This window comes from Raphanus sativus, chromosome 5 (genome assembly GCF_000801105.2).
Source record: "Raphanus sativus cultivar WK10039 chromosome 5, ASM80110v3, whole genome shotgun sequence".
Classification (NCBI taxonomy): domain Eukaryota; kingdom Viridiplantae; phylum Streptophyta; class Magnoliopsida; order Brassicales; family Brassicaceae; genus Raphanus; species Raphanus sativus.
In genome coordinates, this window is record NC_079515.1 from 7,798,942 (window position 1) to 7,813,074 (window position 14,133).

The window sequence follows — 14,133 nt, forward strand, 5'->3', positions numbered from 1 at the left end:
TCAAATCCTAAAAACTCCCGCCAAAAGGTTATACCATTACCCTAAAGGCCTGAAATATTGGGCCGTGGGCCGAGATTATATTGATACGTGGGCTGAAATTATATTGGGCCGTGGGCCTGTATCTTGACGAAAATAAATAAAAAGAAAACCCTTAGGGTTCCATCGTCTCTTCTATTTAACTTATCATTTTGCGCCGCTCACCCCGAAAGGGCTCTCTTCTTCCTGTAAATCCGGCGAACAGCGACACTTGACGGCGTTGAGAAGAAGATGGTAGCGGCTAAGAAGACGAAGAAGTCCCATGAGGGAATCAACAGCAGATTAGCTCTTGTGATGAAGAGTGGAAAGTACACCCTTGGCTACAAATCAGTTCTCAAGTCCCTTCGCAGCTCCAAAGGTAAAGAACAAAGCTTTCTGATCGTTTCGTCTTCGTTTAGGTTACGTCGTAGCTCTGTTGAATGATAGTTTAAGAGGGTTTGTTTCGTTATGTTTGTGTTTTAGGCAAGTTGATTCTTATCTCGAGCAATTGCCCTCCGTTGAGGAGATCAGAGATCGAGTATTACGCTATGCTTGCTAAAGTGGGCGTTCATCACTACAACGGGAACAATGTCGATTTGGGAACTGCTTGCGGGAAGTATTTCCGGGTTTCTTGCCTCAGCATCGTTGACCCAGGTGACTCCGACATCATCAAGTCGCTTCCCGGAGACCAGTGATTGTTGATTTGTTATGAGTTTGCCATGTTTTGTCTGCTTTATGGAATGTGTTATTGAAAGACATCATGTTTGGTTTCTAAACTCCTTATGCTTAATTACACTTTCGTCTCTCGGATCCATTTTGCATGAATGAAAGACTTATTTTACGTTATTTTTTTATGAATGCTTGCAGTAATTCATTATGCTCAAAAAACAAGTTTACTTGAACTTGTTTTATTAGCATTGCTGACTAGTCTCATGTTTGAAACCAACCGCCAAGAAAAACATTAGATAAACATGTTTTTATGTTGGCCAAAACCCATTCTTACTAAGTAAGAGCATCAATAGAGCTGCTGTAAATATCCCATTGTTCAAAGATTGAAACTACTTGATATGTAACTGGAGTAGGAATAGAACTTGATATCCCATTCTCATAGCCTATACGAATAAGTAGGAACCAGCGTCATAGCATGCACAATTTCTTCACCTCGAAGGACAAAGAAATTCTTTTAACATCCTCTAATACAAATGGGTACAGATTCCCTTCAGACGCAAGGCAACGTCCCCCAATCGCATGTATAAGAAGGGTTGTTCATCGTTAGTCCATTCACATGAAGAGAAGGGTCGGATAAAAAGCTCTTTTGCTTTGCTATATAACCTCTTCGAGGCAGGAAGTGATAGATTATGCTAAAGAATATTCCTATTGTTTAGATTTGATTCTGTAAAGATTATGGGCAATCCTATTTGTTGTAACAAACTCTGCTATATATTTGTGATGAATAGAACGTACACCGTTAAGGGAAAATATTATTCTTACATGGTATCAGAGGGTTCATCCTGAACCTAAATCTCACCATTCTTTCTCTGCTTCTTCTACGCAATCTCACTCCTCTCCTTCTCTCTCTCTCTTTCTCTTTCAATGGCAAACGCTAATCTCGAACGTGCTTATGGTGTCACTAACATCAAGCATCACATCCCTCTCATCCTCGATGATGATGAGCACAATTACGATGCGTGGAAGGAACTGTTCCTAACCCACTGTCAAAGCTTCGATGTCTCGGGTCATCTTGATGGAACTCTCCTACCTGAGAACGCCAACGACGAAGCTTGGAAAAAGAGGGATGGTCTTGTAAAGCTTTGGCTTTATGGAACCCTATCTAAGAATCTGTTCAAAACCACTTTCAAAACCGGTGGCACATCTCGAGAGATCTGGCTACGTATTGAGCAATTCTTCAGAAACAACAAAGAGGCGAAGGCTATCCAACTCGATCATGACTTGCGCTCCAAGGTAATTGGAGACAAATCCATTCAAGTCTACTGTCAGGAGCTTAAGTCTATCGCGGATTTGATGGCAAACGTTGATTCACCAGTCTCTGACAGAACCTTGGTAACGTACATGCTCAACGGTCTGAACGCTAAGTATGAAAACATCATCAACGTTATCATGCATCGCCAACCTTTCCCCACTTATGAAGATGCCAGATCGATGTTGCTGCTTGAAGAGGACCGCTTGTCTAGAGGCAAGAAACCAGACCCTACACACAAGGATACCTCCTCTGCTGACAAGGTTTTGATCGCCACTGCTCCACCTACAGAAGGTCGCCACACTGCTCAAACCAACCTGCACAACAATCAGAGACCTTACAACAACAGAGGCAGGGGACGCGGTCGTGGAAGAGGACGCAACAATAACTACCGACCACAAATGCAGCAATGGAACTCACCATTTTGGGCTAACAACTATCCATTTTGGATGCAACCTCAGTTCAACCAGTGGGTTCAACAGCAGCAGCAGCAAGGTCTTCTCGGTCCGCGCCCTCAACAGAACCAGCAACTGCTTCAGAGTGCCAATCCTACATTGCAGCCGACTGTTGACTTTGCACATGCTTTCAACACAATGACTCTTGTGGATCCCTCCGACAACAATTGGTACATGGACTCAGGAGCTACTGCTCACTTAGCGAACTCCTCAGGTAATCTTAAGTCTACTTTTAACTTGAGCACTGGAAAATCTATTACTGTTGCTAATGGTTCCAGTATTCCAATCACCAAATATGGCTCAGTTTCCTTTCCAACCCCTTCACGTCCTCTCTCTTTAACCTCTGTTCTTGTTACACCCTCTATTATCAAGAATCTTATTTCTGTTCGAAAATTTACCAGAGATAACTCTTGTTCTATTGAATTTGACCCCTTTGGCTTTTCTGTGAAGGATCTTCAAACCAAGAGGACAATTCTCCGCAGTGACAGTACTGGAGACCTCTATCCAGTTTTTCCAGCTTTCAATAAAACTACTTCAACTCCCTCTGCGTTGCTTGTCTCTTCCTCCAGCATTTGGCATCAAAGGCTGGCTCACCCAAGCAATGACACTTTAAAGTCTTTATTTTCTTCTTCAGCTTTACAATGTAATAAAAATGACTTGCAGAAACTTTGTAATGCTTGTCAGCTTTCTAAACAAATAAAGCTTCCCTTCAAAAATTCTACTTCTACTGTCACTGAACCATTCGAAATTGTGCACTCTGATCTATGGACTTCACCAGTTCAAAGCATCAGTGGCATAAAATACTATGTCCTCTTTCTTGATCAATTTTCTCACTTTGTATGGGTCTATCCTCTAAGATCAAAAGATCAAGTCTTCTCCAAATTCCTTCATTTTTCTTCTTTCATCAAAAATCAATTCTCAAAAACTATAAAATCCTTCCAATGTGACAATGGAACAGAGTACAACAACTCTCAGTTTCATGAACATTTCTCTGCGAATGGCATCAACTTCCGATTTTCTTGTCCATATACCTCTCAACAAAATGGACGATCGGAGAGGATGATTCGAACCATAAACAATGCAGTTCGCAGTCTCTTGTTTCAAGCTCAACTACCAAACATTTTCTGGGTTGAAGCTCTTCATACAGCTGTCCACATCCTTAACCTCTTACCATCTAAGACAATTCAAAACGGAACCCCTTATACCACTCTGTTTAACAAACCGATTGACTACACTCACTTGAGAGTCTTCGGTTCTCTTTGCTACCCAAACCAAAATCATAAAAACACCAAGAAACTCTCTCCTCGATCCACTCCTTGTATCTTCTTTGGTTACCCTCACAATCACAGAGGCTACCGTTGCTTTGATCTCAAAACCAGAAAAATAATCATTTCCAGACATGTTCAGTTCGATGAAACATGCTTTCCTTACAAGCAACTTCAACCTCAACCTCAACCTGATACAGATTATGACTTTCTTTCAGCTTCTTCTGAATCATCTCCTCTGTTTCGTCTGATTCGCGAGACACCAAACACTCTTCCTCCTCCAGCGATAACCGAACCGCCAACTCAGTCTGTTAACACAGCACCTGAGGCACCAAGGCACAGAATGACCACTCGGTCTCAACACGGTATACGCAAACAGAAACAACTTTTATCTCTTCATACTCAACATTGCTCTCCTCTTCCTCGTGGCTATAAACAAGCGTTAAAAGATCCATACTGGAACAATTCAATGGGTGATGAGTACAGTGCAATAGTTAAAAGCAAAACTTTTGATTTGGTACCGAGACCTAAAGATGCTAATATAATTCGATCTATGTGGCTTCACAAACACAAATACGATGCTAACGGTCGCTTTAAAAAGCACAAATCTCGTCTTGTTGCTAATGGTAAATCGCAGGAAGAAGGCATAGACTTCACAGAGACTTTCAGTCCAGTGGTTAAACCAGCCTCCATACGAACGGTGCTTCACGTCGCTCTTGCATACGACTGGCCAATCAATCAGTATGATGTGCAGAATGCGTTTCTCCACGGCAACTTGGAAGAAACGGTTTACATGTTCCAGCCTCCAGGATATGTTGATGAGACTAAACCAGATCATGTGTGGAAACTAAACCGCTCGATCTATGGCCTCCGCCAAGCTCCCCGCGCCTGGAATCAAAGATTCGTAGAGTTCATCAAAACTCAAGGTTTCACGCAGAGCAAAAGTGATGCAAGTCTGTTTATCTACATGAAGAACAATGTACGTGCTTACCTACTTTTGTACGTCGACGACATCATCTTCACGTCTTCATCTTCGTCGCTTCATCAGTCTGTCATCAAGGCTCTGAAGTCTGAGTTTCCAATTACTGATGAGGGCCGAATCAGTTCGTTCTTGGGCATCTCAGCCATATTTAACGAGAAAGGTCTGTTCTTGAACCAAACTAAATATGCTGAAGAAATCATAGAACGAGCAGGCATGGAGGACTGCAAACCCTGTGCAACTCCGGTTGATCTCAAATCAAAGTTATCAGACAATGAAGGCAAACCAGTGGCTAATCCAACTGACTACAGAAGCCTTGCCGGAGCTCTACAGTATCTCACTTTCACAAGGCCTGACATAGCATATGCGGTTCAACAGATTTGCCTATTCATGCATGATCCACGCGAGCCTCATCTCCAAGCTCTCAAGCGCATCATCCGTTACGTTCAAGGCACAAAGTCGAAGGGTTTACAGCTACTCAAATCGCAAGGTCTGAAGCTCACAGTCTACTCCGACGCCGATTGGGCTGGGTGTCCGTCAACGAGAAGATCAACATCAGGGTTCGGTGTGTTCTTAGGAGACAATCTCGTTTCATGGTCTGCAAAGAGACAACCTACTGTTTCTCGCTCTAGCGCCGAGGCAGAGTACAAAGGCGTAGCCAACGCGGTCGCTGAAGCTTGTTGGATACGCAACCTTTTACTTGAAATGCATTGCCCTCTGACGCAAGCAACCATTGTCTATTGTGACAATATCAGTGCGGTGTACTTATCTTCAAACCCGGTTCAACATCAACGAACAAAACACATTGAAATAGACATCCACTTTGTTCGAGAAAAGGTCCAAATGGGACAGGTTCGAGTGCTTCACATACCGTCTTCTTTACAATATGCAGACATATTCACCAAGGGCTTGCCAACATCACTCTTCACAAACTTCCGATCCAGCTTAGGCGTGTGTGAACCCCACGCTACAACTGTGGGAGGGTGATAGATTATGCTAAAGAATATTCCTATTGTTTAGATTTGATTCTGTAAAGATTATGGGCAATCCTATTTGTTGTAACAAACTCTGCTATATATTTGTGATGAATAGAACGTACACCGTTAAGGGAAAATATTATTCTTACAGGAAGTAACCATTTCTCAGTGAACTGATTTGCTTCTGGGTCTTGAACCCTAGAGGGCAAAGCAGGTTCTTTTAACTTGAAATCACAGAGAACCAGATAAGTTTTGTAGGTAAACAAATAGCATTTCAAAGTTTCGATTAAGGTAGAAATAAGTATAAAATGTTTTGTTCACGAATGAACGCCATCTCAGTTTTCCACTATTTTATGTTTCTTTACCTCAAAAGTGTTAAAACAATATCTTATTTCTTTGTCTGAGGAGCAAAACAACACCAAGTCTATAACCAAACAATAAGAGAAAGATGAAGGACACTCTGGTGATCTGAGAAATATTACTTTTAAAGACGATTTTTTTTTTCTGCTTCATCGAGATAACCCTAAGATATCGTCTTCATCGTCAGTAGAAGACTCATCATAAATGCTCCTACTAGTAACTCTGTTAAACTCGTCCTGACGGTCTTCCATTTCGGAAGGACCAATCTTGACGTCGCGGTGTTTAACAAGGAGCCAGCGGAGGAGTTTGTCTTCCTTGTTGAGGTAATGAAGCTCCTTGTTCATGTTTGGAGTTGCCATCATTGTTATCTGCATCAGTTGCCCCTGCACCCCCATTCACCAGCACATACTTTTATTATTACAATTGTTCACAATCATATAAAGACAAAAAGTAGTATAAGTTCAACTAGGTGAAAACAAGAACCTTCTATGATATTCGTCTGTGAAGAATTCAAATAAAAGCTAAATTGAAACTCTAGTGCCCAATCTAAACTCTAATGCACAAGTACTAAATTGGATTTGCCAAATCCTAATCCAAGAAACTCGAATCGAATCAATAGGAACTTGAAGAGGAATTATATTACTGTTTTTTTTTATACCTGATAGTGTCTACCGTCGAGCTTCTTGATACCGTAACCCAATTCGACCTTGCCGAAGGATTTGACTTCCGTGAGGACACCATTTCTGCTGTAAACGTGTTTACCGATGCGAGCGACGAGATCGATCAGGCCTTCCTTCCTGATTACTGGCTTGAACAGAAGCATACAGTCGTACAGCGGCATCTCCAGATCCTCTCTTTCTTCTCCTTCTTCCTTCCTTCCGACGAGAGAGTGAATACTACAGAAAATATTTAGATCTCGACCGTCTGTCCCGGTTTACATTATTTAGGGTTTTAGTTTTTTTTTTTTTTTTCCTTCGTAAATATATTGAAACGGGCCGAAACCCAACAAATTACAAAGCCCATCAGATCCGGGCCCAACAAACCAAGCCAAACCGGTTATACAGTCCAACAACATTAAACCGACGAAAACCCTAGCTAAACCGGTGGTACCAACGCTTGCCGCCGCGCAGATCCGGTTCCAAACCGCCGCCGCGTCGGAGCATCTCCGGACGGTACGACCGAAATCCACCAGTCGTCACCATCCCCAGAGCAAGCCACTGGACCTTGCTTCCAGCCACGAGGGAGAAGGAACGCACCTCACCTCCCAATAAAGCTTCGACTCAAACCCTAGGAGAGCATCATCGGACCTCGCCGACGATCTCATCCCGAGTCGTCGCCATCACCACCTTCATCATCAACGCTTCAGCCCCTGGATAACCTCAATCAACCTGCGAGATCTCATCCAGAACCGAAAACCAACGCCAAACCCTAGAAACCAAAAGACAGAAATCGGAGCAAAACAGAGCCTCCGCCTTAAACACTACCTAGAGCCGACCGTTCACCTCTGTAGAAGAGGAGCCACGGCGGCGAACAGAACCGACCGCCCATCTAGAAGGAGACGCAGCGACGGGAACAAGAAAGACTACACAGAATCGAAAAGCAAACGGTTGAGAACAAGGTAAGACCGGACCGACGGTGGTGGCTGACGGAGCCCACTCCGTCGGCCGGAAAACTTAGAGGCGATGAACTTTCTCTCTCTTCGCACTTTCTCTCTCTCCCGGTCCAACGATTTTTTCTTTCTCTATTTAGGGTTTTAGTTATTATCGAGGAAAAAATAACATAATCTTTATTTTATCTTTTTGGTTCAAAAAAAAAATAAAAAAGCTTTTAAAATGTTCTTTCCCGAGTAAATAAATAATTTGTTTACACTGAGTATTTAAGTGTAAAAAGGTTTTACGGTAGATTTACAATGTTTTTTTGGTTGGATATCAAGTTTATTTACATGGATAGGTTTAGGCACATTTTGTAATATCAGACCAAATTTTGAAAGAAAAAAAAAAAACAACACCCAGACTAAAGGTCAAGATTCTGAAACAGCAAAGGGTGAAGACGAATCCATTTTGGATTGGCTAAGCAGCACATTCTTCATTTCCTTGTAAGACCTAAGCTCTTCCAACGCATCAGCTGTTGTCTTTGCCGCTAGAGCTATTCCTGACGCTGTCATTGACGCCGTTGCTATCTCCTGACCCCCTCCTGGTTTGTTCTCATTGTTGTTCCAACAGAGTTCAGGTATGACGGATTCAGAGACATCTTGTCTGAGAGGTGGAGCTTTCTTCAGCATATTCACTAGAGCGCCGACTGCAGCGTCTTGTGACTTCTTTGGGTATGAGCCGCTTGACAACTCGTGTGGTGGTTGTTCATGTGCATCTCCTCCTCTCTGTTCAAAAGAGCTTGGTCTGCAAGGTAAGGCAAACAGTAAAACAAGATCAGTTTCTATTGGAGAAACATATAAGCAAGTACCAAAAACAACTGTCAAGTAGTTGAAAGAGCATACCTGCTATCGCTAGGATCTGTAATCTCATCGTACTCAACATCAAACGGACAAGGGAAATCAGTATCATCAAAATCATCTTGGTATGATCTACTTGAACTTCTAGAAAATGATATCCTAGGTGAGCTGTTTGAAGATAGCTTCCTCCTAAAGTCTTCTCTCCCATAGATATGCAGCTAAAACAGAAAAACAAATATAAACAAATAAAATCTTACTCGTTCAGTCGCATGATATTTAAAAAAAAAAGAGAAAAAATGTAGAAGTTAAGTTTACCTTCTCCAAAGCTGCTCCAGATTCAACAGGACCAGAGTTTCTAACTGGCTTCAAAGAAGCGTGCCTCGAAAGTTTCAAATGAGAAGAAGGTGCCACCAAAGTAGGAGCTGGAATCCTGACTGGAGCACTTTCAGTACGCGTGATGCTTCTTGGGACTGAAGGAGAACAACCAGGAGAAAAATCTTCAGCATAGCTTTCCTTCCTACGACCAGACGGTACATCACAAGGATGAGGAGGAAGGCGACGCCGAAGGGAACAAGGATTATTAGTAACCAACGCCGCCTGTGAATCAGACCGTGTAGGAGGAGACGGTGAGCAAGAAACCGAAGGTGGTGGTGGAGAAGAGGCCTTGCAACAGCGATCGAAACTCCAACTATGACGCCTCTGAAACGGCAGCAAAGGCGGTGACGGTGAGCCGACGTAAGAAAGAGGAAGAGAAGGGAACCTTTTCAAAGGATCAGCCAAAGGACTTCCAACGTAATCGGTGATAAACGTTGGAGACAGAGGAGCCGAGTGTTGTTGGCAGCAGCTGACATCCGAGAGAGATCGGTACAGCACAGACATGCAGAGTCTACCGCAGATCGTATCAACCGGCGTGAAAGCAAACTTGTGCATCTCCGCCTCTTCTCTGCGAGTGAAAGGTTCGATTACGGTGGGAACCTTAGGGACGAGCTTGAACTTGAAGATCTGCCCAGAGGAGTTGAGTTCTCTGAAAATCTTGTAAGCAGGTAGAAGCCTAACCATGGCAAAGAGTGATCTCAGAAGCAGAGTTGCTTTCTTATACATCACTTGCAACTTATTACTACTACTTGACCTCCTGCTACTACTAGTGTCCCTAACCTTTCTGTTATCATACTGCACAACCCATCTCTCAATGATCTGCTCGTTCCTGGCCCCACCAGGAGAATCATCCATCTGATGATCAAACGGCCTCGCCACCACAAGAACCACGTCAACAACCAGAGGCTCCAAGGTGCTTCTGCGACCGATGTCGAAACTCTCCAACGCTGCGGGACATTCTCTGAGAGCTAAGTTGAACCATTTGTCACGAGGCCTGACGCTTGAGGAAGAGGAGGAAGACGAGGAAGGTGATGAGAAGATCATCTGCTCGCCGCTGAAGTTTCTTGAAGACATGAAAGGAGTCCTTGATTCGAGAATGATGTGGAGGCTTTTAGCAAAGAACTCGAATATGATCTGCTCTGCTTTAGCACCTTCCGAGTTGCTGCTGCTGCTTCTGTTCATCTTTTGAGAAACTAACACTGTTCCTGGGCGGGGGAATCAAAGTTTAACTAATCACTCACTATCAAACAAACAGAACAAAATCTACAGTAAAAATCATCTATGATCAAATCAGACTCAGAACAGAGTATGCAAAATTCACAATACCCAGTAAGCATCATTACCTTATCGAGCAGAACAGAGGGAACCCTAACGAGGAAAAGAAAAAAAAGGGTAAAGCTTTCGGATTACAGAAACAGAGAACTTGTTCGTCTTCGGACACGGAAACTGAAACTGAATCGAACCATCGGAATTTTCTTTGGAATCGAGGGAGGTTTTTTTACTCACTGGAAGTTCAAATAGTTTTTACTCAATTCTGTTTCTTACTTTGTTTAATTCAGAGACGACGACGACGATATTTTCTTCCGATTTTTATTATATATATACTTAGTGGATAAGTTTTTCATAGGTAAGTAAGGGAAGTTTAGTAATAATATACGAATGTGAGAATTTATATATTTATCTTTGAAAGGAAAATTTGTAGAAACTTACAACAAGAAATTGATGCAACTTATTTATTTTGTCACTAGTGGTATGGAAAATATTAATAGTTTTAAAGATACTACTCTTTTCATAAACATTTGCTAGATGTTAACATGCACGGCATATTTTTTATTTTATAAATATATAGTTTTAATATTATTACAAATTTTTAAAATAGATATTTCCATTTTAATATTATATATTGTGTAACTTTATAATACTATTATTGAGTCTAGACAAATACATGAATTTAAATTTGGTTTTTGTTAATATTATTTTTCATTTTATAAATGTATAGTTTTGATATTATTACAATTTTTAAATATATATTTTCTATTTTAATGTTATATATTGTGTAACTCTATAATGTTATTGTTTGAGTCTAGAAGAATATATGAATTTTGAACTTGTATTTGTTATTACATTAATACATTATTTTTATAAAAAATATTGGAACTTCTCGTAAGATTTTTTATATCTTTTCAACGTACTTTGTTATTATTAAATAAAAAATAAATTTATAATTAAAATTTGGTCTGTCATTAATATTTTAAATGAATTATTAAAACTCCATTTTTCTATCAATATTTTTTAAATAGTTATATACTGTGATATTTATTATATAAACATTTTTTAAACACTACATTGTTGAGAGTTAAAAAAGGATAATATAGTTGTAATATAAAAGTTTAACCTATGTTAGTGAATTTATTTTTGTATAATAATATTATACATTTTACAAATTTTAACCTATTTTAATGGTGAGTGATATTTTTTTGAATGAAACTATTTAAAAATAAAATATGTTAATTTACCTATTTAATATATTTTCATATTTAATGCATATAGCACTTTTATTTTAATATAATACAGAATATAATTATTGATTTAGAAAAATAGTATTTATTTTTATTTTATTATTTTATAATAAAAAGTTAGTTAACATTGATCTATAATAATAATATATTACTAATTATGAAATTAATTAATGTGTTATTTTATAAAAATATTTAAAAGATTAGTAGGATTTTGGTAGATTCTTTTTCAACAGATTTTGTTAACATTTAAAAATAAAATTAAAAATTATTATTGGTTTATTATTTATATAAATAATTAAATATGTCATATTAACTAATCTTTTAAGTGGTTCTACTATAATTTGTTAATAGTAGGTACAATATAGGACTATAAATTAATAGACTAGACTATTTTGAAATAAAATGACTGAATATAAAACTAATTTTCTTTATTAAAACTAACTAGTATTATCTCTTCGTGCTGCACCGATAAATTTATGTTTGCATCTAAATTCTTAAGAAAAGATTATAGTGTTCTTAATTTAACTTTTTTATCAAAATTGAATCTATAATAGTGTACAAAAAATATAAATCTTTTACTCGTATAGTAGCATCGTATTGTTTTTGTTGACCATGATATATGATTTCTTTAAAGCTACAAAAACAAAATAAAAATATTTTAATAATAACAGAAGAGAAAAACTAAACATATCACTTGTTTTCAGGTTATAGACGTTTTACCTTTGTTCTAAATTTGACACAGTGAATATGGTCGAAGAGATCTGCCACCAAAGAGACAAAATACTTGTTTAGTGCATGATAGCCTGAAGCTGAAAGAACTTCTCGCTTCACATCCTCAACCGCAGCAGGAAGAGCCATATGAGAGCAAAAACCGTTAGTGACCCAAGCAGAGGTATGTACATACAGTAAAACTAGCCAGTCAAGATATTAGTAAAACAGAGAAAGGCCAACACACTAACATCCAAGACCCTTTGTAACAAAGAATCAATGAAGTTTACACACTTCCCCACTGCCTGCCAGTAGGCAAAATGGACTTCTCATATTTAGAGTTCTTTCTGTTGTTAATGTTGCATAGTAATTGGAAATTATGTGATTTTTCCAAACAAGTCAGCTTTAGAACACACTTCTTTTAATTGGGCTACTACAAGCCCATATGCAATTTGACTTTGAGCCTCAATTGATACATGGAGACCTTAAGAAAAAAATATAAATTAGTTTATTTTTGTAGAAGAACATTCTTTTTAACATAATACTATACTGTTATTAAACTTTTTTTGTGCCAAACTATGCTTATTTGGATAGTAATCATTAAAAATGAGTTGGAACCTAAAATGAAATATAAGAATCATGAACCATTTTATTCATTGTAGACTAGGCTTAGATTTTTCAAAAAGACTTTTTTTTTATATTCGAAATTTGCCTACCTTCAAAAGAATATTTCTACTTACTGTAAAACGCAAATCAGACTATAAAACTCTCAAAACAGTGTTGCCCTAGCTTCACTCAAACATCTGACACTACGTAAACGTTAAAACTAACTGAAACAAGCACTACATACTGAATTTTTTCTGGTTAGTATCCTAGTATAAGTGTTGTTTTTTTTTTCTTAACTATACAAGAAGGATAATAACATCATTTTCGACAGAGAGAATCCTTTTCTTTTTAATCATCTCGGTTGTTCTTCGTGTGTGGATTGCGGTCTCATCACTCAGAATGCGGAGCTCCTCCGGGCATAGTTTTCCTGCTCTTCAATTCACCCTTCCATGCTTCGTTTTGGGCAGCAAAATCAACAAGGTAAAGCGAATGGAATGCTCTTTGCTCTTTACCAACCAACAATGATAAAGTCTGATATGAAACTATTACCCGACTGTTTTTTGTGTCGTCTTACGGATTTTAGTTTGCTAGATTATACGGTTTTACCGATCTTATTAAAATTTCTTTGTTCTAGTTTTGCAGCTTATCCCATAATTGAGTTTATGGAATAGAGCTTTAATTTAAAATTAGAAAAAGAAGGATATTATTAGTTTTATTAAGTAACACAAATATTTGCAAACGTATTTCATGCTGCCTGTTTGTTTAACTGCGTCTATGATAATATCTATGTGGAAATCAATATTCATCTTAAGATCTCTTTTAACGCACTACACATTATTCTTTTTAGTTATGGGATTACTACTAAGATTATTTTCAAATTCTATAACTTATCAGTAGGCTACGTGAGATGCAAAATATTTCTCATTAGCACCAACTGCTAGATCTATATCTCATAAACTTTCTCATCAACAGCTCATTAAATTAATCAAAGAGGCAAATAAAAAATTGAGAAAAAGGTAGGGTTGAAAAGTAAATGATCCCACTTGTATATGAATTCTTTTTCATTTGGGTGCTCTAATCCATGTCCACAACCACAAATTTCATTTGTATCTATCTCCAAGTCTGTCTAAATTGAATACTCAACATACCATATAGGATTTATACAGACTAAAGCCCCTTTTTAGTTAGAAAAATATGAATGTTCACTAAAAGCTTACGATGTTGATTAAGGGCAATATCTACTGGTATATGCTTCAGTCAACTTGATGAAGCTTCCAAACTTCTTATTACCGTAAACGAATATATCGTACCGAATATCGACTTCCGTAGATTTAGAAAATTAGAACCATACTATCTTTCGGAGGGTTGGAGAATTATGTTTGAGTTTATATAACAACATTAAAACAACATTCAATAAAGTTTAGAAGCAGGTTATACATGGCACCAA

General features: G+C 38.6%; 3 protein-coding genes across 4 annotated transcripts; 1 reads left to right on the forward strand and 2 right to left on the reverse strand.

The window, feature by feature from the left end:
- Positions 1–166: 166 nt before the first annotated feature.
- LOC108862199 (putative 60S ribosomal protein L30-1) lies at positions 167–864 on the forward strand. The gene is made up of 2 exons (XM_018636254.2): positions 167–394; positions 499–864. The coding sequence occupies exons 1-2, from the start codon at positions 268–270 to the stop codon at positions 708–710; spliced, it is 339 nt and encodes a 112-aa protein (XP_018491756.1). The 5' UTR covers positions 167–267; the 3' UTR covers positions 711–864.
- A 5,178-nt stretch (positions 865–6,042) lies between these two features.
- On the reverse strand, positions 6,043–6,955 carry LOC108862200 (uncharacterized). Its single transcript, XM_018636256.2, has 2 exons — positions 6,688–6,955; positions 6,043–6,412 (listed from the first exon to the last, which is right to left on the reverse strand). Exons 1-2 carry the CDS (start codon positions 6,868–6,870, stop codon positions 6,179–6,181), a joined length of 417 nt encoding a protein of 138 aa, XP_018491758.1. The 5' UTR covers positions 6,871–6,955; the 3' UTR covers positions 6,043–6,178.
- Positions 6,956–7,876: 921 nt separating this feature from the next.
- Positions 7,877–10,438, reverse strand: LOC108862201 (autophagy-related protein 13b). 2 transcript variants are annotated; one of them, XM_018636260.2, is made up of 4 exons: positions 10,197–10,438; positions 8,794–10,052; positions 8,524–8,696; positions 7,877–8,425 (listed from the first exon to the last, which is right to left on the reverse strand). In XM_018636260.2, the coding sequence occupies exons 2-4, from the start codon at positions 10,033–10,035 to the stop codon at positions 8,050–8,052; spliced, it is 1,791 nt and encodes a 596-aa protein (XP_018491762.1). In that variant the 5' UTR covers positions 10,036–10,052; positions 10,197–10,438; the 3' UTR covers positions 7,877–8,049. The 2 variants fall into 2 exon arrangements, with proteins under 2 accessions (XP_018491762.1, XP_018491759.1); XM_018636257.2 differs by having other exon boundaries at positions 8,794–10,058; positions 10,197–10,437.
- Between the last annotated feature and the right edge of the window lie 3,695 nt (positions 10,439–14,133).